General features: G+C 38.2%; 2 protein-coding genes across 8 annotated transcripts in view; one reads left to right on the forward strand and one right to left on the reverse strand.

Annotated features, from left to right (window-relative positions):
* The window catches only part of rtf2 (replication termination factor 2), a 65686-nt gene that overhangs the window by 28082 nt on the left and 11090 nt on the right, over positions 1-26514 (forward strand). For both annotated transcript variants that reach the window (XM_079840307.1, XM_079840308.1), the window contains exons 6-7: positions 22803-22916; positions 24473-24524. In XM_079840307.1, coding sequence (XP_079696433.1) covers positions 22803-22916; positions 24473-24524 — 166 coding nt within the window. The remainder of the gene's footprint in view (positions 1-22802; positions 22917-24472; positions 24525-26514) is intronic.
* Positions 511-24725, reverse strand: gcnt7 (glucosaminyl (N-acetyl) transferase family member 7). 6 transcript variants are annotated; one of them, XM_079840303.1, is made up of 4 exons: positions 24672-24725; positions 5224-6207; positions 3715-3810; positions 511-1577 (listed from the first exon to the last, which is right to left on the reverse strand). In XM_079840303.1, exons 2-4 carry the CDS (start codon positions 6170-6172, stop codon positions 1330-1332), a joined length of 1293 nt encoding a protein of 430 aa, XP_079696429.1. In that variant the 5' UTR covers positions 6173-6207; positions 24672-24725; the 3' UTR covers positions 511-1329. The 6 variants fall into 6 exon arrangements, with proteins under 6 accessions (XP_079696429.1, XP_079696428.1, XP_079696432.1 ...); XM_079840302.1 differs by lacking the exon at positions 24672-24725 and adding an exon at positions 13959-14096 and having other exon boundaries at positions 520-1577; XM_079840306.1 differs by lacking the exon at positions 24672-24725 and adding an exon at positions 14700-14971 and having other exon boundaries at positions 523-1577.

A 26514-nucleotide genomic window follows, 5' to 3' on the forward strand; every position in this document is an offset into this window, starting at 1 on the left:
GCCATTTTCTTACAGCCGCTTTCTTTTTTGTGAAGCTCAACAATCTTTTGCTGCACATCAGAACTATATTCTTTGGTTTTACTCATTGTGATGGATGATTTAAGGGAATTTGGCCTTTTGTGTTTCCTCATATTTATACTTCTGTGAAAGCTTGACAATTCCATGTTCCTGGTCACCATGGTGTGCTAAAAATGTGAATATGAAGGGAAATATATTCAGAGATATTTTACTCATAATAATTTCCAGCGATAACTATAATTGTGGCCAGCATGTATTAGAGAAAAACATTTATTTCATAATGTGATTTCTCTAGGTTTACTTCAATGAAAGGTTGGATTTTGATCATATTTTACCAAGGGTGCCAATTATTCTGACCTCGACTGTATGTTTGACTAAATGTCTGACATTGGGCGTGATGTAAATGTTAATGGGTGTGTGTATATAGTGTCAGCATCGCCTAGTATTCGCCTAGTATAATTCACATGGGCTCCATGTTGTAACAGAGAATTTCCAGAAGTTATTAAAGAGGCACATTTATTAAGACAACAGTGGAAATAAAAGTGCTTATACAGCTGGGGTTTCATCAGTCGAATCAATGACTGCACTGAAAATATGTGAACAGTATTGAGATCACAATTTCACAATATTCACCACTTTAGAGCATGATCTTGCATGGAAATGTACACATTAAAACAAGGCTTACATTATGAGAGTATTACAGTGACATGCCATAATGATGTTTGCTCACTTGTAAGGGAGAGTCTATGCAAGTGAAAAATAAAATCACAATATTTTCAACATTTTTGGTCGATCACTGTTCATATCACAATATAAAATAATTGACAATATCCTTTTGACCACTCTTATATAAAAAAAAGTATTTTTTTTTTGGCTGTTTAATGCTTTTTTAAAAGAAATATATTAATTTATAATTTAAATTTGACCTTTTACATAATACATTTAAGATTACATTTCTTTAAATCCAAACAAATAACGAGGCTTCTCTCTTTACAGTTTTACAACAAATTGAATAGCAGTACTTATATCCTGTATTTTTCCATTTCAAAGGAATTTTATTCCGCTACAGTTTTTCCGATTGAGAAACAGTGCATTATTATTACGCATTTAATAAATAAAAATAAATAGATCTGTCACTATTACTGACATTACACCAGTTTCATTAATCAACACTCACATAAAAAACATCTACACTGTAAAGCAGAAATGGTTTCTGCTGATCCTTCCTTCATTTATACCATATATGAGTTGTACCGCAAGTTGACAAGTCTGTAAACGATTCTCTTTCTTTGTCATTTTGGTAATGCTTACTCAGACACAGTCCCCTGGTGTTAAAGTAAGAGTGCTGTTGGTGACTTCCACGTCTGTGGTGAGATGCCATGATGGCTGAATGGAAACTGAAGCGTGCTGCAGAACTTTTTGCCTGTGCCACAGTTCCAGACAATCCAGGGCCTCTGGGAAACTTGCGGTCTCAAATTTATTAGCAAACATAGACTCGCTTTCGATAATCCATGGTAAATCGCCAATCCCGAAAACGCAGATATCTCTGATGTATTGTCCTGTAGAAACAAACAGTGGTTTTGATGTCAATAATTTCATTTCAATTCAAATTTATTTGTATAGTGCTTTTCACGATACATATCGTTTCAGAGCAGCTTCACGGAAAATGCATCTACATTACAATTTAAATTGATTTGTACATTTCAGAAATGCACATATACAAAGCACACAGATTAGCTAACTATCTATTATTAATCAATATTATAACTATGGCACAGAAATAAGTGAAATAAGAATACATGTTGTTAATGAATAGGTATATAGAGATGAACATGGGTGCGTGTTGATTTCAGTCATCTAAAGTCCTCGCAGGAGTTGAGTCCTCTCTATACACAATACACACGAGGTTGCAACCCTATGTAAAATACAGTCTGTTGTTGGGAAGTCTGTGCAAAAGAGGAATTGATTCGATTGGCTCAACCTGAAGTAAATAGGGGTAGGAGAAAAAAAATTATTCTCTGATGCATCACCTGAACTTAAGCCTGCATTTATGCGGTTAAATGAATTTGCATCACTAAATGCTTTTATAATGCAGAATTAATGTATATAGAGTTAGTACTTGTGTCTTAAAGACAGGACAAAACTAAGGCCCTTTGATTTCCACAATGCAGAAAACACAGAATTGCAGAATCCAGTCATAAAAACTGAATTTGATAAATAAATAAAAAGCAGTACAGTACACTAAAATCTGATTGCAATGCATTTACTAGTGTCTGTGAATATTAAACCGCAAAAAGATTATTTAAATATGATTCCTGCATGTTTTGCATGTCTTTCATTTCGTTTCCCCCTCACACACACACACACACACACACACACACACACACACACACACACACACACACACACACACACACACACACACACACACACACACAGAGAGAGAGACAGAAGCACGCGTGACGCTCGCACTGTTTTACTGTTGTACAGTAGAACTTATTTACATAAAAAATAATAATAATAATAGTAATAGGTTATTTAAATATATAAATTTTTTGTGCAGCACTTTGTTTGACAAAAAGTTTAATTTCATATGATTAAAAGATACATTAAATTAATGTTTTATGCTTTAATTTGATTGCCAGAAAATTAAAAAAACTCAGAATTTCGGAAATACACTTTTCTTAGAAATATAATAAAGTATTGTTTTTATGAATTCAATTAATTATACATGCTTTTTGATTATTCAAATTTAATCAAACCATTAAAATGGAATACAGAAAACTTAGAACAGAATTTGGTAAAAATAAAATCCAAACGTATTTTTAGAATTTGTATAATGTTGTCATTTGTAATTTTTGTTAAACTTTTAAGAAATTTAATGATTCAATTATTTCAATTAATTAGACTAAAATTACTCACATTTAATTCAACCATTAAAATGGGGTCAAAAAAATGGAATCCAGGAAAACGGAAAAATGAAATTTGGGAAACGAAACAGAGCAAATTAGCGTGAGACCACAATCTCATAAAAGCGCAGATGGGAGTGGAAAGTTTTGCGGGTGAATCTTCTGATGATGTGCAAATTAAAGCACACAGATGCAGCAGCTAATCTCCATTATAACCAACGCAGTCTACCAAGAGCAGCGCAAATTAGCTTAGGTGTCAAAAAAACCCAGAGAGGTGATAATGAGCTCACAGGTAAACACCTAACACATCAGTTCATTAAAAATAATGTGGCTTGGCTAATGATATGTTCAGAGAACGTCATCCTCTGGCATTCCACGTAAATAAACACCAGTGGAAAAAAATCTCTCCCTTTCTCTGCAGTTCCTCCTCCTACAGCAACTATCGCAAAATATACATGCTTTATTAATGCTGCAAATACCAGTAAATTGACTACTGCAAACCTTGGTAAATCACGTTGCATGATTTATTTAAATGCTCTCCTCCCATACATTTGCCGTATGAAAGGGAAACCACTACAAATACATATGCAATATGTTCAGCTGCACGTCTTTTCTTCAAAACTTTCTCACTGCGTTTCTCTAGTAAATCCTGACTAGTAGTTTTTTTAACAGCAAAAGGTTTGTGCTGGCGCAAGCTCCTAGTAAATCTGGAGTCAGATCTTGAGGTGCCTAAAGATTCCCACCGCTAGAAATAAATGCGATTATTTTAGTAAAGAAGTGTTTGTACCTTTACAGCCCTGGTGTGCTGTTCCTTCTTGGTCCCTCCATTTGATTGCACGGACATTACCTTCCCATCCACCGTCTACATAGCTGCCAGGTGCTTCTAAAAAACACGGAAGATGAGTTTTATGATTTGGAGATTATATGCTTCTGAACAGTAATCTGTCATCAATATTGCTTTGCTTGATCTAAAATCACGTACTGGAACTAACACTCTGTCCGCAGCGCTTTTAAAAACCACCTATGCTTATGATTTTTTTATGATTATTGACTACACTGACACAATCAGTTTTTAAGATAAAACTCCACAAACGGTCTCGTCAAAGTATAAAAAGCAGTGCCGAAGTAAATTGTTCGATTGTGTGGAGGTGGAGCTCTGTCCTGTGTTTCATAGATTTGGAGATTATTTGCTTCCTGAATATCTGTCATCAATAATGCTTCTCAATATCTATTCTCTGAAATCACTTCTGGAACTAACACTGAGTTAACAGCGCTTTTAAAAAACACCCATGCTATAATTATCGACTACACTGACACTATCATATGAGAACAACTCTTGAGCTAAATGTAGCTGCATGATGACACTATTGTCTTTTTGTGGAGCTACTTTATGACTCCGCTAAATTGGTTTCATAACTGATGAATTTTACAGCATTGACACTATAGCGCATTTGGAAGTATCGCATCAGAAACGAGTGATGGAAACGCAAAATTTTGCAAAAAACATCCATTGATTTTTTTACACTCGCTTGAGATGTTTTTTGACTTGTGCGAAAAAGAGTTCATGTAAATAATGGGAGATGGAAATGCATTTGACGAATAAATTCTGACATTGCAAACATTAACCGTGGGGCCATTTAAGCCTCATTATACGCGTTTTCTATGAGAGGAAAACGCTTAACATGTAATTAAACGCGTTACATTCATATTCTGGACTCTGCTTTTTTTATTAGTTTGCCGTTTACCAAGTTTGCTCTGTTTAAACCATGTTCTCTAGCTACGCTAAGTGTTTTTCATGTTAAGGTTAAGCTGAGGGTGTTTTATTTACCCCCGGTTTCACAGACAATGCTTAAGCTAATCCTAGACTAAAATGCATGTTTGAGCTATTTTAACTGAAAGAATCTTGCACTGACAAATCTTAAAATATGTCAGTGGCATTGTTTTGTCTCAAGATGCACACCAGTAATGTTTTTTTTCTTGGGCACGTTTATAAAAGTTACTTATATGTCCTAATTGAACTAAGGCCTAATCCTGGCTTAGTCTAAGCCCTGTCTGTGAAACCGGGCCTTACTGTTGGTTACTAAGTTACTAATACCACCGAAACGCATCTAATTCGCACTTGTTTGTTTTTTCAGTTTTGCAAACTTTGAAAAGATCCGCTTCACGTTTGGATGGAAACCCAGTTACTGTTATTGAACTGAATTAAACACTATTGTCTTTTTAGAGCTGCTTTACTGCAGAATTTGTCTCATATTTGATTGTTATTTTGAGGCTGATTATTGCATTTTTGGCTTACCCTTCATGTGATTTAGTGTCACCCAGTAATGCTCATCTGGACTGAAGGTGTCTCTAGACCACTCCAGCAAGTCTTTGGCCACTGGGTCGCTGAGGACAAACTCCACAAACGGTCTCGTCAAAGAGTAATAAGCAGTGCCGAAGTAAATTGTTAGATTGTGTGGAGGTGGTCCCTTCTTTTGACCTTTGCCCTTTGGTGCCACATGGGTGCCCTTTACCTCCATGTACTGAAGCTCTGTCCTGTGCTTCATAGTGGACGGCTGCTTGACTCCCGGCGTCATGTTCTTGTCTTTCCATTCGGATCCTTGCATGTACCGGACTAACTCCAGGTTGCTCTGGATAGGGAAGTCCTGGCCGCACAAATTTATAACTCTCCTCCATTTTATGGGAGACTTCACCAGGTCTTTCATGCAGTTGATGTCAGCCTGCAGACGGGAAAAGCCAGCGTAGGTCACCTTTTCGTTGACGGACGTCAGGAAGACGTTTGAGAAGCACTCCGATATGTTTCGGATGCTTGTCTTGTATTCTTCCGGCGCTTTATCGTCGACGTGTATGCAGTAGACGTTCTGCGGCGCGTAGATGGCTCTCAGCAGACGCACAAACGTTTCCAGCTCTTTGTGTATGGTGATGATGAAAGCCAAAGGAAAGGCTTCCTCTTCTTTGCTCAGCGGTGCCATAATGAAGTGCAGCTTTGACGGCAATATAGTGCAGTTTGTGTCCGGTTTAGGCTCATAGCTGATTTTATTACAGTCTTGTCGCTGCAATTTAAACCCAGGAGTTGAGGGTGGAAGAATGCCACAGACCTTGGAGGCTGGAGATTGGCTGCTCGAGTTATTTGTAGGAAGAGGTGCGTTGGATATTTTGGCTTTCAGGTAGATGGCAGAACATATTAGGATACAGATGCCAAGGCAGAAGAGAAAACTGCACTTGGTGTTCTCAAGCTGGACCATAATAGTCCAACATCTGAAAAGCAGCTATAGACCTCCTAAAACGGAACAGAAGAGCAAAATAATCAGAGAAGCTGTTATTTCAACTAGGGATAAATATTCAAATATTTATAGTTTCCTTTCTGTTAATCATTAAGTCAGTTGTTTTATTATGCTGTCGATGTGTTTGCATAACAGTTGGTTTACAGGAACCAGTTCGATAATGCTTACGTTCGATAATCTTTTACCTAGAAAAGTAGTCCTAACTCTAAGGGACACTGTTCAAAAGTTTTGGGATCTTTAAGAGTTAAAAAAAAGTATCTTATGCTCACCTATGCTGTTTTTTTAGTTAAAAAACAGCCATATTGTGATTTATAATATTTGTAATTTAAAACATCTCTTGCATTTTCCATTTCTATTTTATAATGTAATTTATTCCTGTGATCAAAGCTGATTCTTCAGCATCATTACTGAAGTCTTCAGTCACAAGATCCTCAAGAAACATTTTTAAATCAATGTTTTGATCACTTTTGATCAATTTATTGCTTAATAAAAGCAATAATTTCCTTGAAGTAAACAACTTTGATCCCAAATTTTAAACAGTAGTGTAGCTCAAATAATAAACATTTGGTAACACTTTATTTTGCAGTGTCCTTGTTACATATGTTACACGTATTTACCATAGTAATAACAGAAAATTATGCATAATTACATGCAACTAACCATCAACCTAATCCTACCCTAACCCTATAGTAAGTACATGTAGTTACGTAATATTACTCAGTACTTAAATATATAGTTACACTGTAACAATGACACCTTAAAATAGTGTAACCAAACATAAAAAATAAAAAAGTGTGCTTTAAACAAATAAAAGTTTTAACATTAGCAAGATTTTAACAAGTGACAGGATTCCATTCAGCTCGCAAATCTCAACCAGTCTTAACTCTCCAACTCCTTCCAGCAACCTTGGCGCCTAGGAAGCAAATTAAGAAAAGAACAGAGACAAAGACAAGGAATATAGGACAAATCCTACAATCCTTTGGCTATATGGATACGCGATAAGGTATCAGCAGTTATATTCTCTGAGCCTTTAATGTAGCGAATATCTAACAGGTATCACTGTAGAAATAAGCACCACCTCATTAACCTTTGGTTGGGGTTCTTTAACGAGTGAAGAAAAACTAAAGGGTTGTGATCAGTAAAAACCACCAGAGGTCCCTCAGATGAACCCACATACACTTCAAAGTGAATAATTAGGTTGAAGAAAAATTAGGTTGGTAACAATTAAACTTTCTAGAAAAGAAGCCAACTTGGATGATCAATGCCATCTTCAGAAGTCTGTAACAGGACTGCACCAGCACCCACATTGCTGGCATCTACTTGCAACTGAAACGCAAATTTTTTTAAATAAAAAAAGGTCCCTCGGTAAAGAGCATTTTTACTTTTTCAAATGCTTGCTGACAACCCGAAGTCCAGCAAAAGTCTATTTCTCCCCGCAATACATTTGTCAAGGGGGCCACCACTGTAGAAACATTTCTACAAAAACAACATTAAAACCCAACCACTCCAAGAAATCACATGCATTCTTTCTTGGTGTTAGGAGTAGTGTAGTTATCTATCGCTTCTACTTTTGCACGGACAGGGCGCACTTGGCCTTGCCCAAACACTTTCCCTAAATAAACTACTGTGGCAAACTCACATTTTTAACAAATTAACAGTCAAATTTGCCTTCACAAATCAATCAAACAGTGCTCTAATTGGAACTCAATGTTCATCACAAGTTTGACTTTACACAACGACGTCATCCAAATATGCAAAACAGGAATAACTCGATTAATTAAACACTGGAAAGTTGCGGGAGCGTTACTCAATCCGAATAACCTTATATAATTAATAATAACCTTAATAACCTCGTAACCTTATACTAAAATAATCCGGACAGTACAATGCAAGAAATTTCTCAAGCTCTTTCAGTTAAAGGTACTTGCCAATAACCTTTGAGTAGATCAAACTTGCTAACGAATTTAACGTTTCCCACCTGATCAATACAGTCCTTAATTCGAGGCAATGGAAACAAATCAGTTTTTCTTACAGCGTTTAGCTTTTGGTAATCAGTACACAATCTGACTGATCCATCATGAATGATTCTACACCTCCAGTTAAAGGAAGTTTAGCATCTTTTATCAGATCTAAACGTTAAGGTTCAAGATCAAGCCATTGTTGTTGGACCTCAACTTTAGACATCCCAACATGATTTTGCGCTTCTAACATTTTCTTTCATCTCAAATTGAATTGACAACAATTGTTTTTGTTGTTCAAATGTTAGATGAGACATTGTAGACGTCGTATTAACAAAATCTGACTCACCTACCAGAGATTGAGACTCTAAAACCCCAACTTCGTGGGATTTAATGTTGTCTTTTAAACGTTTATCTTGGCTTATCAGGTAAATTTTATAGTGATCTGCAAGTTATACTTATTGATCCGTAGTCAAATCATTTAACAACCCTTCAGACAGAGCACTAATAAATTCCTCAACCTTTGAGGCCATTGTGAAAGACAAACATGGCTTAACTTTCAAAAAAAATATTTGAGGGGAAGAAATTGGATAAACAGTTCCCTCTAATTAAGTTTCAAAACCATCTAAACTCATCCCTAATCTTCGTACAGTTACTTGCAGTGGGTCTTTATACACTGTAAACCAGCGTTTCAAAACACGGACGTATTCCCGAGACAACTGCTCTAATTGCTTTCACCGTACCAACAAAAATAAAATAAAAAAAAGATTGGAGCATCCCGTTAAGGGTTCCCCGCTTAACCTAGCCAGGGAAAAGCATGTCCAACAATAAACTTCCCCTCAAATATACAAATAGTAGCCAATACTTACCGAAGCCGAGCTCCCGCGAAGCAACCAGAAAACCACTATATCCTCCAAAAACGTACAAAACCAAATATTTAACGAATACTACATTTAAAGACGAGCCCCTACATTTGTCACGACCGGCTCAAAGCCGTGACAAATGAAATGGAGGACGAGGTCAGGTTGGTATAGTTGCAATAAAAAAGGTTTATTCATTTAAATAGAAGGAGAAATCGACACAATCAAACACCATTTCTGTCAGACACCTGATAAATCAGGACATCAGACAGAACCAAGTTTAAATGAATAACAGAATCGAAGAACAAAGCAAACAAGAGTAAGCAACAATACCGCGCCAACAAAGCCTAAGCTCTATAGAGGGAAGAACAGGTGGTCAAAGTTCACTTGCCGAGTCTCCCAGCCACACCCACTGGCCGGCCGTAGCAGGAACAACAGGAGACCTGTCACACTTTACCAACATTTATTTAATTATTTTTGTTGATTTATTACAGAATTGTTTAATGTTAATTTAAGTTTATTCCTTATAACATTAATTTAAAATGCATTATATTACTTTAATTTATACAGCTTCAAATGTTCCCATTATGTACATAATATGTAACTTACATTAATATGTATATATGTTGTAAAAGTATTGCTTATTATTTTGTATTTGTATTGCATTAATGTAACGTATTTTAGTGTTACCACGTTTTTTTGTCATTTAAGTAATTTAAAAAAAATTATAATAATAATTTTAAGCTAATAAACATCTAAACATACACTAAACAAACAGAATAGTCTAATTCAGCTTTCAGACAATGACATAAAGGTGAATAATGAACATTAAACTCCTGAGCAGCTTTAGAGGAGATGCATGATTTGGCTCCACTATCTGAGTTGTGTTGAGAATTCATGGACAGAAATAATCATTAAGTACACGCAGAAACATCTGCAGTGTTTTTGAACAGAATGTCTCCATTATTCAGGAGCGTTTTATCTCTCATAATGACGCATCATAGTGATGAAAACCCCTATCATAGTCTTTGACAGTGACAACGACTGCCTTCATATCTCAGTAAGATTACAAACGTCTTCTCCCTCTGGATATTACTCTCTTGTGTCACTCTTTTCTAAGCGCAACAACCCTCCGGGTTCCTTTTAATAGCACCCCAGAGATCTGCATTCACTATGAGATCTGGTAAAAGTCCCAGTTGCTGGACACAGAGGAGCTGTGGATATCAGTTTTGTCTTGGTAATGTAAGTTGGTTAATGAACCCGCGGGGGCTTATAAAGCACGCTGACGTGGTCCATTGTCACCTTAAATAATGCAAAGCACACACCGTTCTATCAGCATCATGTAGTGTTTAGAAGATTAAGATATGGTGATGACTTTCAAAATGAGTTTAAAGCCATCCAGAGGATTGTAAAAATGCTGAAGTGGGATTTTAAGAACAACTTTTGGATTATAGCACTGTATGACATAACATTTCTTCACAAGGTGTGCCTATGAGTTTCACCAAAGATAGTGCTCACAATAGCTGCATTTATGTGATTAAAAATACAGTAAAACGGTAATATATGTGGAATATTATTATAATTGAAAAGTCTTTTATGAAAAGGTGTAACGTGTAATTTTCAGCATGATTACTTCAGTGTCACATGAATGATTCAGAAATCATCTAATATATAATCATCATATAGATCACATTGTTTGTGTGTACGTCACAGCTAAATATGGTTAGGGTGTATTGCAACAAACTAAATGACAAATCAAAGGTGGGGGATGAAGCAATAGACCTTTTTGATTACACTTAAATCATTTAAGGCTGTGTTCACACTTGCAAGAAAATGTTGACAAGCGCTCTTTTAGTAAAACAAACAAAAAAGCTGGCAGCGTTTGGTTCTAAATAGCAACCAAGGGCGTAGTTTTGTGGGTTGTTATAACAACAGCTGCTGCAACAAGAGCGCTGTGTGGTGCAGGTACAAAATGTCGAAAGAGAAAGTTGGCTTTTGCATTGGCTTCTGAAGTTAACGGGGAGGAGAATGTCGGTTCACAGCGATGTTTGTTGGTGCACGACATTAAACGGGGAAGAAAACCGTATGGTGCTTAAAGTAATTTAGTCCAGGAGCTCCGGTTGGATGATGTTGGATGAAGACCTGCTACTGCTGTTCAGTCGATCTACTGGCACCTTCTCCTTTATTCTTGTTGTTATGAAAACGAGTCAGGTCTCGCTACTCGCTTGTCATTGGTCAGTTGTCAAAAAAAGGCGCTTGACGTAGGGCGATTTTATCAGAAAAGTTTAACTTTTTTCAACTTGAAAAGACGTGCTGAGCTGCAGAAAGACATCGGCGTTGCCGGTTAAAAAAGCACTCACAACTTTTTTTGAAAACACGGTTTACTCCATAGGATTATAATGTAAAACAGACGCTGACAGCTAAAACGATTTTATCAATACATTTTATCATTGAAAGATCAACTCATTATTCTCCATAGAGTTTGTGGTATTCATATTGATGCTGGCTGCTTCAGTAAATAGATCAGCATTTCCTGATGCTGTGGTTTCGCTAATGGTGTTATGTAGATATCAAGTGATCTGTTTTAGGAGATATGCATCCTCAACACCATTTTGTGACAGTTCAAAGTGTTAGCTAGTTGTCAAACATGATTTAAAATCTTTTTCTTTTTTTTTAAAGCACATTTGCACAGATGAACTGATTAATTCATTTAGATTTTTTTTTGTTCTGTAATTGTTGCGTAGTAAATTGAAACATCTAAATCAAATCTTTATGAGATCATAAGTAAACCATTTTATATCTCGGAATAATTAATTAAGGCAGTGTTTAAATGAAACCTGAACTTTAAATTTGTACCTAGTTGTGTATGAATATTTCAGGCACTTTGAATTAGTGTTGTCACGATACTAGAATTTCCAACCTCTGTACGACGCCTTGCAAAATATCGATATTCGATACCATTTCGATACCGCCATGCAGATAACTTGGTATTATCTCATAATTTTATTAGGCTTTATTTGAACCATTGAACTACATTTACAAAAACAGTCAGCAGTCAGTAACAAAATAAGAACAAATAAACAAATTGCAAACGATCGCACAAATAAATGCAAGTGAATAGAGAGACAACATGAATAAACATGTCTTTTAAGTTTTTTCAGGTGGGTTTAACAGTAGTATTCACATTAGAAATTCTACAGAAATTAAAGTAATCAAATGTAAAATAACTCTGGATAGTTTTCATGTAAAAATTAAATACAGATTAATGCTTACAATTAAAGTTAGAAAAGTTATTCAGTCAAGAGCAGTGAGTGATTTTCTCTCTTTTGTTCTTTGATTAATAAGAGGTTTATTAGGCTGCTGTCACTTTAAGAGCTTGTGCGCAGATAATGTTACACAACATGCAATTTATTTTTCAACTTTTTACATTCTAAAACTGACTGTATTTACCTGAATACTTGGTAAGATGAGCATTTTGACATAATTTTGTATGCGTTTGACCGTTAAAAGCGCAAATAAGCCATGAAAAAGAAGTAAATTTGGCACTCACGAGCTGTTTGAGGGTGTATTCACAGTAGATTGGTTTGTTCGGTCTGGACCCACTCCAAAAAAAAAATTATCATCGAAACCAAAAGATACTGAACCTAAAGGCATAGGGATACATTCACAACCTGATTGGTCTGCTTTTGATGTATTGCCCATTTTAAGAAGGAACTTACCGAACATCCAAATCAATGCTGTGTCCTGGGATAAATCTGCTCGTTGTATGTGCGGAACCTACATGTGATGGTGTTTTGAACTCGTGAAGAGCTTATAAAATGTGTAAAGGAGTCAAAACAGCCGCAGGAATCCCTCTGTCACACACAAACCAAGATCTGCTGTGAGGAGACCCCTGTACCAAACTGTGATGGCAACATCACGACTATGACGGAAAAAAAACTGATATGTCCTTCCTGTCTTTGGTTCGTTTACGTGTCTTTGGTCTGTGTTGCGTTCATATTTCAGTTGAACCGCAGCAGAGTTCGTTTTGGAAGCTTTCGATTTGGTGCGCACCAGGCTTCGTATGGCAGCTTTCACACTTATTCAAAGTTTCAATCGAACCAAACGTGCCAAGTGTGAACATAACCTAAGTGGTGGCTTTATGAGAACGTCAGTTATATAGGTCAGTGGTGCACGCGATTTTTGGTGTGAGTAATGACTAAAATGATGCACAGTACAAGCACTATTCAACCGCAGCGAATGAGACGAGTGAGTGAGAAGATGCTGGTGTGTGTGTCAATTCGCTGTCGGAGAGAAGGGAGAGTGAGAACGCACAGCTGGTATCGGTGTATCATTACGGCATAAAAGGAGTATGGGAACCGTTTCAGAGTTTCCAGTATTGATGCATATCAAAATATCAATATTTTTGACCACTTTGAATAGAAAAACACCTGTGCTGTGCTAGTTGTAAGGTTTTTATTGGTGATGCATTCTCAGTGCTTTGTATTGAAACAATGATTCATGTAATTTTCTAACTGTCTGAGTAGTTGTTAGCCGACTTGTAAAGCACCTGCTACGTTTACAAAGGTAAATGCACAAGCACAGATCAGCAGATTTGTATCGATTTAATGCGGGAACAACGTGCTGATGGGAAGACATTATGCTTCAACAGGTTGTCAGTTTGTTGTTATACCAATAGTGTATAACCAGCTTTTAAATGCAGTATGTATTGTATAGCTACAAGGAAAACAGAACCTTTTCACAGGCTCTATACTATACACATGTTTTGGTTTTCTGAAACATAAACATCAAGTGTTTTTAGACACAGCCCAATAAATCCATGACTCAAAGTGACCCTACCTTGTTAGCTCGAGCCGTATCCACTCCTGTTAATGGGAAATGAGATTAAACATTCACAAATGCTCTCGGGTACGCTGACTTCCACATTACCTCTATCTAACGTGCTCCGCTGTGACTACAAATCCACCGGCAGGCACTTACTGTCAGTGCGTCTGCCTTTCTGAGAAAGGAAGCTGCTATGGGTGTGAGCCGTCGTTGTTATGATGTCGTCGCCGTCCTCCCGCGACTGTGTGGTTTGGCTGCTCAGTAACACTCCCCGTGAGAGGAGAGGAGGAGCGTAAGGAGCTGAATAATGGTTGGTCCAGCTCAAACAGCAATTTGCACCTCTTTTGCTCTTTAACACCCCCGCGTCTCTTTTCTCAGAGGAATTATTGTCATGAAGCATGGCATTAACAATGCCTTGCCAGTTCTCTTACCCAATGTTCAGAACTGGTTTATCCACATACAACATATTATGGTTTCAGGCTTGCCTTTCCTAGTGAACGGCTTTGGGGATTTAGTTGCTAATTAGTTTGATTCTTAAGGGAATAGTTGCTATCATGCACAAAATGAAAATTCTGTCAACATTCTATAATCTTCTTTAATGAATGTGAACAAAGACTGAAACCCCCCCCCCCCCCCCCCCCCAGCTAAAATAGCCCATACAACTACTTTAGCAGTTCATATGAAGTAGCTTTGTGTAAATAACAGACCAGAATTTAAATTAACGCAAAACAATGGGCATTGATCAGGAAAAAGTAGTCGAAATGAAACTGAAATGGACACCATTTAAAGCATCACCCAAATTTAGTTTCTTTTGATTAGCCGATGTGTTGCTCTCTCCATTTTTACCTTCATCCATTTCTTCTCTGTTTGCCCTCTCCACCTCGTGTTCTCTTCATCAGGCACATGGTTTCCAGATAAATATGATTCCAGATGCATTACCTCCTTTTTTTTCCCCACTTGAGCACAGAGAGATAAATGATCTGACCTGATGTGAGCCCAAGGGCCGATGGTCTGTGTTTGCTGATCAGCGAGAGATTAGCGCTTTTGTGCGTGCCAGTACAAGACAATAGCTGCTGCTGAATGCCTCATCGTTCATGATTGTGTGTGTGTGTGTGTGTGTGTGTGTTTGGCTTTCAGTTAACTTAGTCATCTGTGCCACATTTTTTTCTGTTTTTCAGGCAAAGCCGATATACCTGATTTGTACAACAATCTAATACCTGCTTTATGTCCTGTTTTGTCACTAGGGTTGCGAATCAGATACTTAAATTCAGGTTTTGGTTTCCTCTCATCAATTCCTTTGCGTGCATTTTAATATGACTTTAAACCATCCAAGCACAAGAAGACCTGCGTGCCAGCCAGCTCTCATACTGATTTTGAACCGTGCGTGCAGAGGTGTAAAGTACTTGAGTAATTTTGCTTGATTACTGTACTTAAGTATTATTTTTGGGGATTTTTACTTTACTTGAGTACAATTAAAAATCAGTACATTTACTTTTACTTAATTAAAAGAAAAAAAAGTACTTTTTACTCCTTACAATTTTATTTACAGTCAAAAAGTACTTCTTTTTTGGAGATCACTTCATTCTACAGGAAACACAATACCGGAAAGCGGAAGTAGGTCAGCACCCATTGGTTGCTGGAGAAACAGGCGGATAGAAGGGGGAAATCTCCTCAACAACACCAATGTGCAGCATCCACCTGGATGATGCGACAGCAGCCATATTGCGGCAGAACGCCCACCACACACCAGCTTATGGTGGAGAGGAGGCGGAGTGATGAAGCCAATGGAGGGTGATTAGGAGGCCATAAGGCACAGAGGTCAATTTGGCCAGGATGCCGGGGTTACACCCCTACTCTTTTTCCGAAGGACATCCTAGGATTTTTTTTAAGACCACAGAGTCAGGACCTCGGTTTAAAGTCTCATCTGAAGGACGGTGCTCTTTGACAGTATAGTGTCCCCTACTGGGGCGTTAGGACCCATACAGACCACAGGGTGAGCGCCCCCTGCTGGCCTCACTAACACATCTACTAGCAGACACCTGGTTTTCCCTGGGAGGTCTCCCATCCGGATACTGACCAGGCTCAGCCCTGCTTAGCTTCAGTGGGAAACAAGTCTTGGGCAAAAGGGTGATATGGCTGCTGGCAAATGATCAGACAGAGTGCCGGAAGTGATCTCTCGCATGTATCTCTATGCCAGATTGTGTACATTGACCTCACTTACCGGAAGTGATGGCGCGCTGAACGGGTGTCGGACATAGAACGTATTCGAGGTAAAACATTTTTACAAATACTGTTCGGTTTCTCGCACAAACCGATTGTTTCGTGTCTTAGGACATCAATGTGTCGTCACGAGCTGCGATTTCTCTGTGCATCTTTTTTTTTTTTTTACTCTCATAGATTTTGCTTCCATTCACATGCATTATACGACTGACAGACTGCAACTGTTGGAGTTAAAAATCTTCATGTGTTCTATTGAAGAAACAAAGACACCTACATCTTGGATGCCCTGTAGATAAGCAGATAAACATCAAATTAGGTTAAATCCATCAAGTTAAAGCCAGGGTTTTACAACTTTGAGTAGCATGTTAGTAGTCTTATAGTTTGATAATTAAATACCATTAATTTCAAACAGTTCTAAAGCAGGATAAAACCTTGTATGTGGTTCATTCACTTCATGTTATTAGAGATTAAAAGCTTAAAGAAGAATCTCGTTTTCATTCTTGCTGCTACTTTTACGCTACTTTTACTTTTTTAATACTCAAGTTCAATTTTAATGTGGTACTTTTTTACTTTTACTCAAGTATGATTCTGGCCAGATACTTTTACAGGACAAGCTGCAGCGAGTTCGCTAGGCTGTGCTGCTGAAAATGTAAGACCTGCCCGCATCTACAGACACACGCCGATTTTACTTTCACTTTAGACATAACCGACTGTGTTTATGTTAACCTTGTGTGTATTTGACAGTATTAGCGTAGTAAGGCTACTTAGTCCAGTAATCACGTGTTTGCATGTGCATAAACACGCGAATGAAATGTTTAACCGGCAAGGTTTTAAAACGCATGCAAATAATGAACTTTCGTGATTGTGAATAACTATAGTGTTCCGTGAGTAATACTCTACCACTAACTTGTGATGTGAATGTATGTCGCGTTGTTCAGTATTGGGATGGAGGCAAACGATAGAATGTGTAGAAAAATTATTATTTAGACCGGAAAAAACGCAATTCACAAGCGTGTATTGAACCGTGAATGCCGTACCGAACGGTTCAATATTATATTGAGAATTATATTGAGAATACCCCCCCAATCTGAGGGCTGTCCCCCCCCTAAAAACCATGCTGAGTATTGTAAATAATATAATGATATATACTTAAAATAAATGTGTAAGTAGTAAAACAATACAAACGCAAAAGGGACCAAAAAAATTGTTTTAGGTTTAGAAACATTTTGAGTCCCTCCCTTGCCCCACAGTGGTTTGATCCACCGCACACCTCAACTACGCATAAACCGTAAAAAACTACCACACAAGTTTGGGGAGAGAACAAAGCTCTTCAGACAGCAGTTGTGAAACACCAGTAGCTGTCAAGGCTATTTTATTCACTTTAAACATCAGATTAAGTGGTTATTTTCTCTTTAATACAGATTAGACAAAACACCGGTAACATCTCTTGCACCGTCCCGGGCCACTGTCGGTTTCATTTTTATAGTAATAATATCACTTAATTCAGTTAGAGCAACACTTAAAAACGGAACGTGTCTGCTCAACAGAGGTGGACAAAGTACACAACTCCATTACTCGAGTAAAAGTAAAAGTACCACTGGTCAAATATTACTCTGTTACAAGTGAAAGTTGTTAAAAACTAGTTTTACTTAAGTAAAAGTACAGAAGTACTTGCTTTTAAAAGTACTTAAGTATCAAAAGTAAATTTCCTTTTTTATGTCAATGCATTATTTCATTATTGTTGCATTGTTGTATAAATGCACACTATGCCATCATGGTCCAACATGCTAGCGTACGACCACCTTGAACTAATTTAAATACTTAAAAGTTACAAAGCTTTTTACAAAGCTGCTGTCACTTTAAGGCTGAATGCACAAATCCTACACACTGATACACATCTGATATTCCCCCAACTGTTTACGTTCACTTGAGACATAATCAACTTTGTTTACGTGAATACTTTCCAAAGTGAAAATTGTGACATTTTGTGTGTATTGGTCTGTTTAAGTGCGAAAAAAACACAAAAGAAAGCTCTATTCAGTACTCGTGCTCTGGCATCTCAGAGGCACAACAAAACAGACTGAACTGAGCTCTTTCATCATGCTTTTTCAGATTCATCCATATGTCTATGCTTCTCTTTCTCCCAGACATTTACATTTTGCAAAAAAAAAAAAAAAACACTTTTAAAGAAGAAAAAAAAATCATCCACTGACTTGCAAAGCTGCTACAGAAACGACTTTTGACTTCGAGGATCTTGATAGAAATGTAGTGGAGTAAAAAGTACGATATTTGTCTTTCAAATGTAGTGAAGTTAAAGTAAAAGTTTCCCTAAAAAAATAATACTTCAGTAAAGTACAGATACTCAAAAAGTGTACTTAAGTACAGTACTCAAGTAAATGTACTTCGTTACTGTCCACCTCTGCTGCTCAATACAGCACGAGCCGAACGAGAGTCGCCGCACAGACCAGCAGCAGGAGTCAGATCTCATTCATCACGAGAGCGAAGAGCTGACAGACAAGATGATCGTGGAAGATTTGGTTTCAAAGCGAAATGTAAAAGTGCCTATTTAAGGGAGTGTGTCATTGTACTGTTTTCTTGCTTTGTTTTTCATTATGAATAATAGGCTAATAAACCCAAAATTCAAGCAACCCGCCCCCGGCTTGGCGCTAATTCTAAACCGAAAGTAAAATGAGCACGGCCGCTCTGTCAAATCTGTGTTGGGTTTTGCTCAATATGATAAGCGGCAGATCAGAGGGCCTGCTCCAATTGACCTAACGGTAAGCCCCGCCCCCCTTAGTTACTGTTGCTAACTCGGACAAACAAACGGAATTGCTATATCTTACAATGTACAGCTGTCAGTGTGAAAACCTTATCCCAAGATGTTTTTGAACACAGAATGTAGCGTATACCCCGTCCGAATGATGGCCAAACTTTACTGATGGTTTATGAAGTTTATTACATCGTTTTTCACTCAAAAAATCATCGTAAGAGCTGAACAAACAAAGCATATGTGCGCCTTAACGTCTCATTCACAAACTCTCTCTCTCTAGCCCTCTCTCCGTGGCATTACCATTAACATACACAGCAAATTACACAAAAACACTCACAGTAAACAAACATATACACAGACTTTTTGTCTTTTCGGGGGTGCAGTTAATAACTGGTGAACTTTGTATCTGCAAAACAACTCCGATAAACAGCGTGTGAGCTCTCCCTTTACTACCCGTTGATTATAACACCCGTCAAAATAGTAGTCCTCCTTATAAAACAGATAATGCAGACCTTTGAACATATCTAAACTCACAGAAATAAAATGGGAATAAAATAAATATGGTGAGATTAATTTGGAAGCGATGGTTTACAGATCTCAATGCAAACGGGAGAAGCCTATTGTTACAATCGCAGATGATAACATCCAGGATCAACACTGTTCATGTACCGCAGGGTAAGATTACATAAATTCACATTTAATCAGTTTAATAATATGGAGAGATGCACTGAAATGTAGACCTTCGTGTTTCTGACCTACATGCATGAGAACAGTTAGTTCTAGTTAGTCGGTTTGTACGTTAGCAAGGAATTACTAACTTTAATAGTAACTTAATTAGAGTATGACAACCAGAAAATCCTCTCAGGATCCCTGGAATCAGTGTTGCAGTACCTCAGGCACGACGTTTACCATTTTTGTAGCATAAACACCATCAAACCGATGACAGCTTCGGATTTTCCAATGTTTCTCTATGGCTCATCGGCGTTCGATGGGAGAGGCTTACCGATAGGTCAATTGAATATCTGAATATCATAGTATAAAATACTATGTTGAGGACGCAAGATAATTTAATAATTATAATATGACTGCGTGGTGAACCTTACGCATATTTAAACAACGATATCGCTTTGCGTTGTTGGTCAGATAAAATGACAGAGAAAAGAAAAACTGACTTATTTGTGTCCCCTCCAAAAATTGCTCTTGAGAATTTTTCTCCCCCCCCCCCACACACACACACACACACAGTTCCTCTTTGCAGTTCCCCTCTGAGAGACAACTTCCTGGTCGGATCGCCCGATACACATCTCTCTCTCTCTCTCTCTCTCTCTCTCTCTCTCTCTCTCTCTCTCTCTCTCTCTCTCTCTCTCTCTCTCTCTCTCTCTCTCTCTCTCTCTCTCTCTCTCTCTCTCTCTCTCTCTCTCTCTCTCTCTCTCTCTCTCACTCTCACACTCTCTCTCTCTCACTCTCACACTCTCTCACTCTCACACTCTCACACTCTCTCACACTCTCTCACACTCTCTCACACACTCTCTCTCTCTCTCTCTCTCTCTCTCTCACTCTCTCTCTCTCTCTCTCTCTCTCTCTCTCACACACACACTCTCTCTCTCTCTCTCACTCTCACACTCTCTCTCTCTCACTCTCACACTCTCACACACTCTCTCACACTCTCTCACACACACTCTCTCTCTCTCTCTCTCTCTCTCTCTCTCTCACACACTCTCTCACACTCTCTCTCACTCTCTCACACTCACTCTCACACTCACTCACTCTCACACTCTCACACTCACTCTCTCTCTCTCACTCTCTCTCTCTCTCTCTCTCTCTCTCTCTCTCTCACTCTCTCTCACACTCTCACACTCACTCACTCTCTCTCACTCTCTCTCTCTCTCTCTCTCTCTCTCTCTCTCTCTCTCAAAAAGGCTAAGCATTGAAATGTGTTTGTGTCTTTGTGGAGGAGAAAGTGCTTTGAGTTTGATGTCGGAAAACAAAGCAGAACGGGAACTACGACAACGACGACGAGTCATTCCGCTAAAAAAACGGTTATTGCGTCCAAATGGTTCAATCCAGTTCCACCTCGACTCAACGAGTCTCACTTTCTGTGCTTGTCCATCTTGTCCTCTTTGTTGGAGCCTTCGGAACTCATGTACATTTTGTCCACCTGCTTGAGCGCCTCGTTGAGGTAGTTTTGCTCAGAAAGGTGCCCTAAAATCCTTTAAAAAGTTAAAAGTGGACAGACAGAGCTAGCAGACAGAAAGACATGCAGCCATCTTGGATTTGCGATGATTCTCTAATGATGTTCTCTAATGATTTAGTCATTATTAGAGAACTATCCATTTAAGCCAGGCTATAATTTCTACTGTTTTGAAATGCATTGATTGATTTTTCTTCTCTCCAAGGCATGGTCATGAAAATATTTCCATGTGTAGCATAACTTTGAATTAATCATACGCCTCATTTAGTCTCATGCAACATTTCAGCAAAGGTTGATCCCAGTGGTAAAGGTTTCTCATGCCTCAAACATCTTTTGTTTTGTTGCACTTAAAAAAATAAGTACCTCTAGGGATGCACCGGTTGACCGGCCAAAAACCGGAACCGGCCGGTTTTTGCTTCTAGCGTGCGATCGGCAACCGGCAATCCGGAAGTGCGCCCGCGTGCACATACGCCTATATTGCAATCATTCGCGAACATGTCACTAGTGTGTTACAAACGGAAACTGGAGAACTGAGGAAGAGCCGCTTTCCTGCGCGAGCCTACCTCTCCGCGCCCTGCACAAGTGCAGATAGTGAGCGTTTGTTCAGCTCAGCTTCATCTGCTCACACAACGCGTCTGCTAATGTCCGATTCGCGAAACAATGACTCCTTTGCCACGACGCATGCGCGAGAACTGAGATTACGGCGTTCTTCTTCTACTACTACTTGTTACTGGCTGCTCACTCTTTCGGAGTAGGGTTAATCTCAGTTCTCGCGCATGCGTCGTGGCACTCCCGCGAACTCTCGTCAGAGGCTCAAATTGAACAACAATAATAGTGTGATAAAGTCGTTATTTTTGTTGTTTTTCCGCTCAAAAAGTATTTTCGTCGCATGATAGACTTAATACAGAGCCACTGTAGTCATTTGGACTCCTTAAATGACGTTTTTACTTACTATTCTGGGCCATCAAGTTTCATTCCCTCTGAAAGCCTATGGAGGAGTGAGACAGCTCTCAGATTTCATCAAAAATATACTAAATTATGTTCCGAAGATGAACGAAGGTCTTACATGGTTGGAACAACATGAGGGTGAGTAATTACTGACAGAATTTTAATTTTTGGGTGAACTAACCCTTTAACATTCAATAAACCCATCAGAGTCTCATCTTCCATTCCCTTTAAAAGCCAGTTGTGCTCGCGCCATGGCAGATTCACTATTTATTTACATGGTGGAATTTGTGAGCGGAAAGACTGAACACTTCTCCAGAGAGTGTAATAAGCAGAGCACCAATAGACGCATACTTACGCGTTCTTTAAATAACAAAAAATATTGCGGCATTGACTTTAGAGCAGGTTTTTGTTGGTCAATGGTGCAGTCGTTTTTATTTCCTCAAAATAGCAACACGCCAACAAGACGCCTAAACACACCTGGTTTTCAGACTAGCATGCCCATGGGTGAACAGATAGGCGTGTGTGCATTTGCTATTTAAACAACGTGACGCGAGAATGATAACTGTGTTGGGCTGAAACTAGCAATGATGTCGCATTGCTCCAGGTGTGTGATAGGGCCAATTAGCTCCATAATTGATTTTTTTTTTGTTTTTTGTCTGGTCGATTGAAACTGGTTGAGGTTAATCATGGTATTTTATTTTGTTTTTACTATTATTATTTTAGTTATGTATACATGTTTTTTTGTGCCAAATCCAATCATTTAACAGTAATTAAATTTTTTATTAATTTTCATGTTCTTGTCATTATTGTGTTTTTATAGTGTGGGGATCCTTTCCAAGAAGACGACCTTGTGGTGCTGAATGGGACTAAAGAGGATGTGGAGAAGCTACAGAAGACCATGGAGGAGCGCCGATCAAAGGCTAAAACTGCAAAAGTAAGCTCATGGCTTGAGTTGTTGGGGTGTTTGGGATGTGCTTGATTGATTAAAAACTAGGGTTGGGCCGATAGACGATGCCATCGCCGATGGCTGGCAGACATCACAATGATGTTCTGTCGATTTGTCCTACCTTGTCAGATTTTCCTACGTCCCATTAAAACCGTAGGTACCACAATTCAACGGCAAAAAATCTGATTGTGCTACAGGCTTCATATTCATGTGATTTGAGGCTTTATTTGCATCCATGCCTACCCTAAACCTAGCTTAAATGTTAGGTTATTCTCTTCCTGCTTCTCTCTATCTTTTATTCTCTCCTGATTGACACACACACACCCACACACCTCTTCGTGCTCTCTCTCTTTCCGCACCTGCTTTGCGATGACACCTGTTCCCACTTTGTCCTTAGCGCTCACCCTTTATCTAGTGTTTGCTCTCACTGCTTCTTTTCGGATTATTGTTTCTTGTCATGCCATACTGCTGCTGTTTTCTCCATGCCTGATTAAGTTTTGAAGACTCATCTTGTTTGTCTGGTTCAGCCTGGCGCCTAGTCTTGTCTGTGCCCTGTTTCGGCTACATATGGGCCTTTTGCGGACCCCTTTCCTGGCCTTGTTACAGCCTCCACCTCCACGGGTGTCCAGTCATTATCCCTCTCCAAGACAGGAACATCTCTGCAACTTCTGAGTTTGCCTTTCCAGTTCTGTGTGCCATAACGACAGACTGCCTTGTTTTTGAGTTATCATTTTAAAGACTGTTTGTATCCTGTCACCTCTGCTTTTGGATTATTTTATATGCATGACTTTAAAACTATGTAAATATTTAAAAAATGTATATTAAATATTGATGTGCGCATGCGCAGTAAGCCCTGGTAGGACAATCTGACGGGTAGGATGAAATATCAGGACACCGGCATCATGATTTCCCCCCCGGGAAATAATGAAGTCGTTCAAGATCACAATACAAATTACTTTCAAAAAAAGTTAAACTAACACAATTTAAACTAATTTAAGTTTACGATTTTATTGTGCAAAAAACGGCAAACTAATTAGATGTTTTACTCAAACTAAACCAATGATATTCAAATGGCGGGTGGCACCATTTTCCTGTTTCTAGCTAAAGTGGGCAGATTGTCAAAACAGCAGTGCGGATCACACCACAAGCACTCAGGATATTGTGTGGTAATGATATTTCAGCGCTATATCCTGTAGTAGTTTTATCTAAACCCAAACGCGCCTCATTCAAGCCCTTTCAACTCCGTGCGCGTTCTCTCTTTCTCCAGACCCACACCACATTAACGGAGCTTAACACTGAAACGCAATCCCCCGATGTCATCATCCATCATGATGTTTCAGTGTAGACATCGCATGATACCAATTTACAAGACATCGCCCATCCCTGTTAAAAACCACCATTAATATAAATCCATTTCCGTGATCTAATTCAGTGAGAGGAGAGAACAGACTGAACGAGCACAAACATTCCCTTTCCTTTATACTTCATTTTTTTAAAGCACTTTTTTGTGTTATGAACTATTCTTATTTTTTCTTACTTTGCAGAAATCAAAGAAGAGCAAAGATGCTAAAGTCTCCAAGAAGCAGGATGCAGCAGGTACGGTTTGCGTTATAAATCACATTAAAGTTCTGACTTTCTGATCCGTATGTCTTGCTCAAATGAGCGCTTATCAGTGACGTCATTCATCCTTCTCTAAATTAAAGGAATTCACTCAGAAATGAACATTTGCTATCATTTACTCACCCGTTTCCCATTCCATGCACGTATTAAATGTCTTTCTTCTATTCACTGAAAATGAGGTTCAACGTCACATGCAAGTCATGTAACTGCATGATTCAGTTCCGCTAATTGTCTGTGATGTAATATATTGAGCAATGCAATTCTATAGACGCCTTTAAAACATGCAGATTTTAGAGCTCCGGCAAAGAGGAAGTGGATTTTTTTTATCGGTTCCTCACACAAAACTTCTCATTTGACTTCAGAGGACATTGTGTACAATATACAAAATCCACTTTAGTTCTGGCTAAAATCTCAGTTTTGTTGTTTGAGCTGTTTAGTTTTCTAAGAATGTTTAGTTATGCATTACAGATATAATTCCAGTGGGTGGATTTCTCTCTATGTAAACATCAACTTTACCTTGAGCATATTGTGTGTGGAAGTTGTACTGGCTTTACCGGCTTTACAGGCATTGCATCATCAAGACATACGTATTGAAAGATTTGAATGAAACTCAGATAAGCTTAGTAAGACATTCTATCACACTAGTCTCGTGTTAACACACACACTATTGTTCAAAAGTTTGTGGTCAGTAAGGTTTTTTTCTTTTGGATTAATATTTGTATTCAACAAGAATGCATTAAATTGATCAAAAGTGACATTAAAGGCACAAAAATATGAAGCAGCACAACTGTTTTCAACATTGATAATCATAAATGTTTCTTGAGCAGCAAATCATCATATTAGAATGATTTCTGAAGGATCTTGTGACTCTGAAGACTGTAGTAATAATGCTGAAAATTCAGCTTTGATCACAGGAATAAATTACATTTTACTATATATTCACATAGAAAACCATTCTTTTTAAATTGTGATATTTCACAATATAACAGATTTTTTTTCTCTGTTTTTGCTCAAAGAATTGCAGCCTTTAGTGAGCAGAAGAGACTCCAAACATTTGAATGATAATGTATTTGTGTTCTCTCACTGTAAGAACATGATTTTAAAACAAATCTGCCCCTAAGTTTGACTCTTAATTAACTCTGCAAGTTAAAACTCAAGGTAACCACTTTACAAATGCATAACTGGACCAAAATAATTTTAGTCACTCTGAATTTTGAATTTTAATACAGCTTGAGTGCTATGAATGTCTGTGACATGCTGTTGATTTCCACAGAAAATAATTTACATTTGTGCAAACCGGTACAAATTCCCTAACAATGGAAATCTAAGTAGCCTCAGGCGCTGAGTTAAGCACATAGTTTTAAAAGTATAGCCACAAAACCTAAGCATTTTATCTATTAAAACAGGATTAGTGTGAATTGCTTGTTAATCTTGTCTGTGAACCCGGTAACTTTTTGTACAACACCCACAAGGATATCAGAAATGTCTTTATAGGCGTAGCTTCAACATTGCTTTAACAAGAACGTCACATTTCTAAAAGCCTATAGATCTCTAATGCAAGTGCATTATGAATGCAATCTGTGGTGATTGACAGTGTCACAGATGCTGTGGAAAAACTCTTATTGAACCCATAACATTCTTTTCAACTGTATAGGCAAATATGTGAGACTTGAATAAATATTAAACTGTGCTTGGAAATAACTGAGAATAGTAGTTATCAATGTAGGACAAATGTCAATATTAAAAATATTTAATTTTATCCACCCTTTTAGTTTTGCTTCATTATGAATCAGGCTAAAGTGTACATGTGATTGATGATCCATGAGCTAATTTCACATGTAAACATTGCTTTAGCCCAAGGGTCTCCAAACTCTGTCCTGGAGGGCCACTGTCCTGCAGAGTTTAGCTCCAACCCCCAATTAAACACACCTGAACCAGTTAATTAGTGTTTTACTAGGGCCTTGTT

The sequence above is a fragment of the Gobio gobio genome (genome assembly GCF_949357685.1).
Source record: "Gobio gobio genome assembly, chromosome: 17".
Lineage (NCBI taxonomy): Eukaryota > Metazoa > Chordata > Actinopteri > Cypriniformes > Gobionidae > Gobio > Gobio gobio.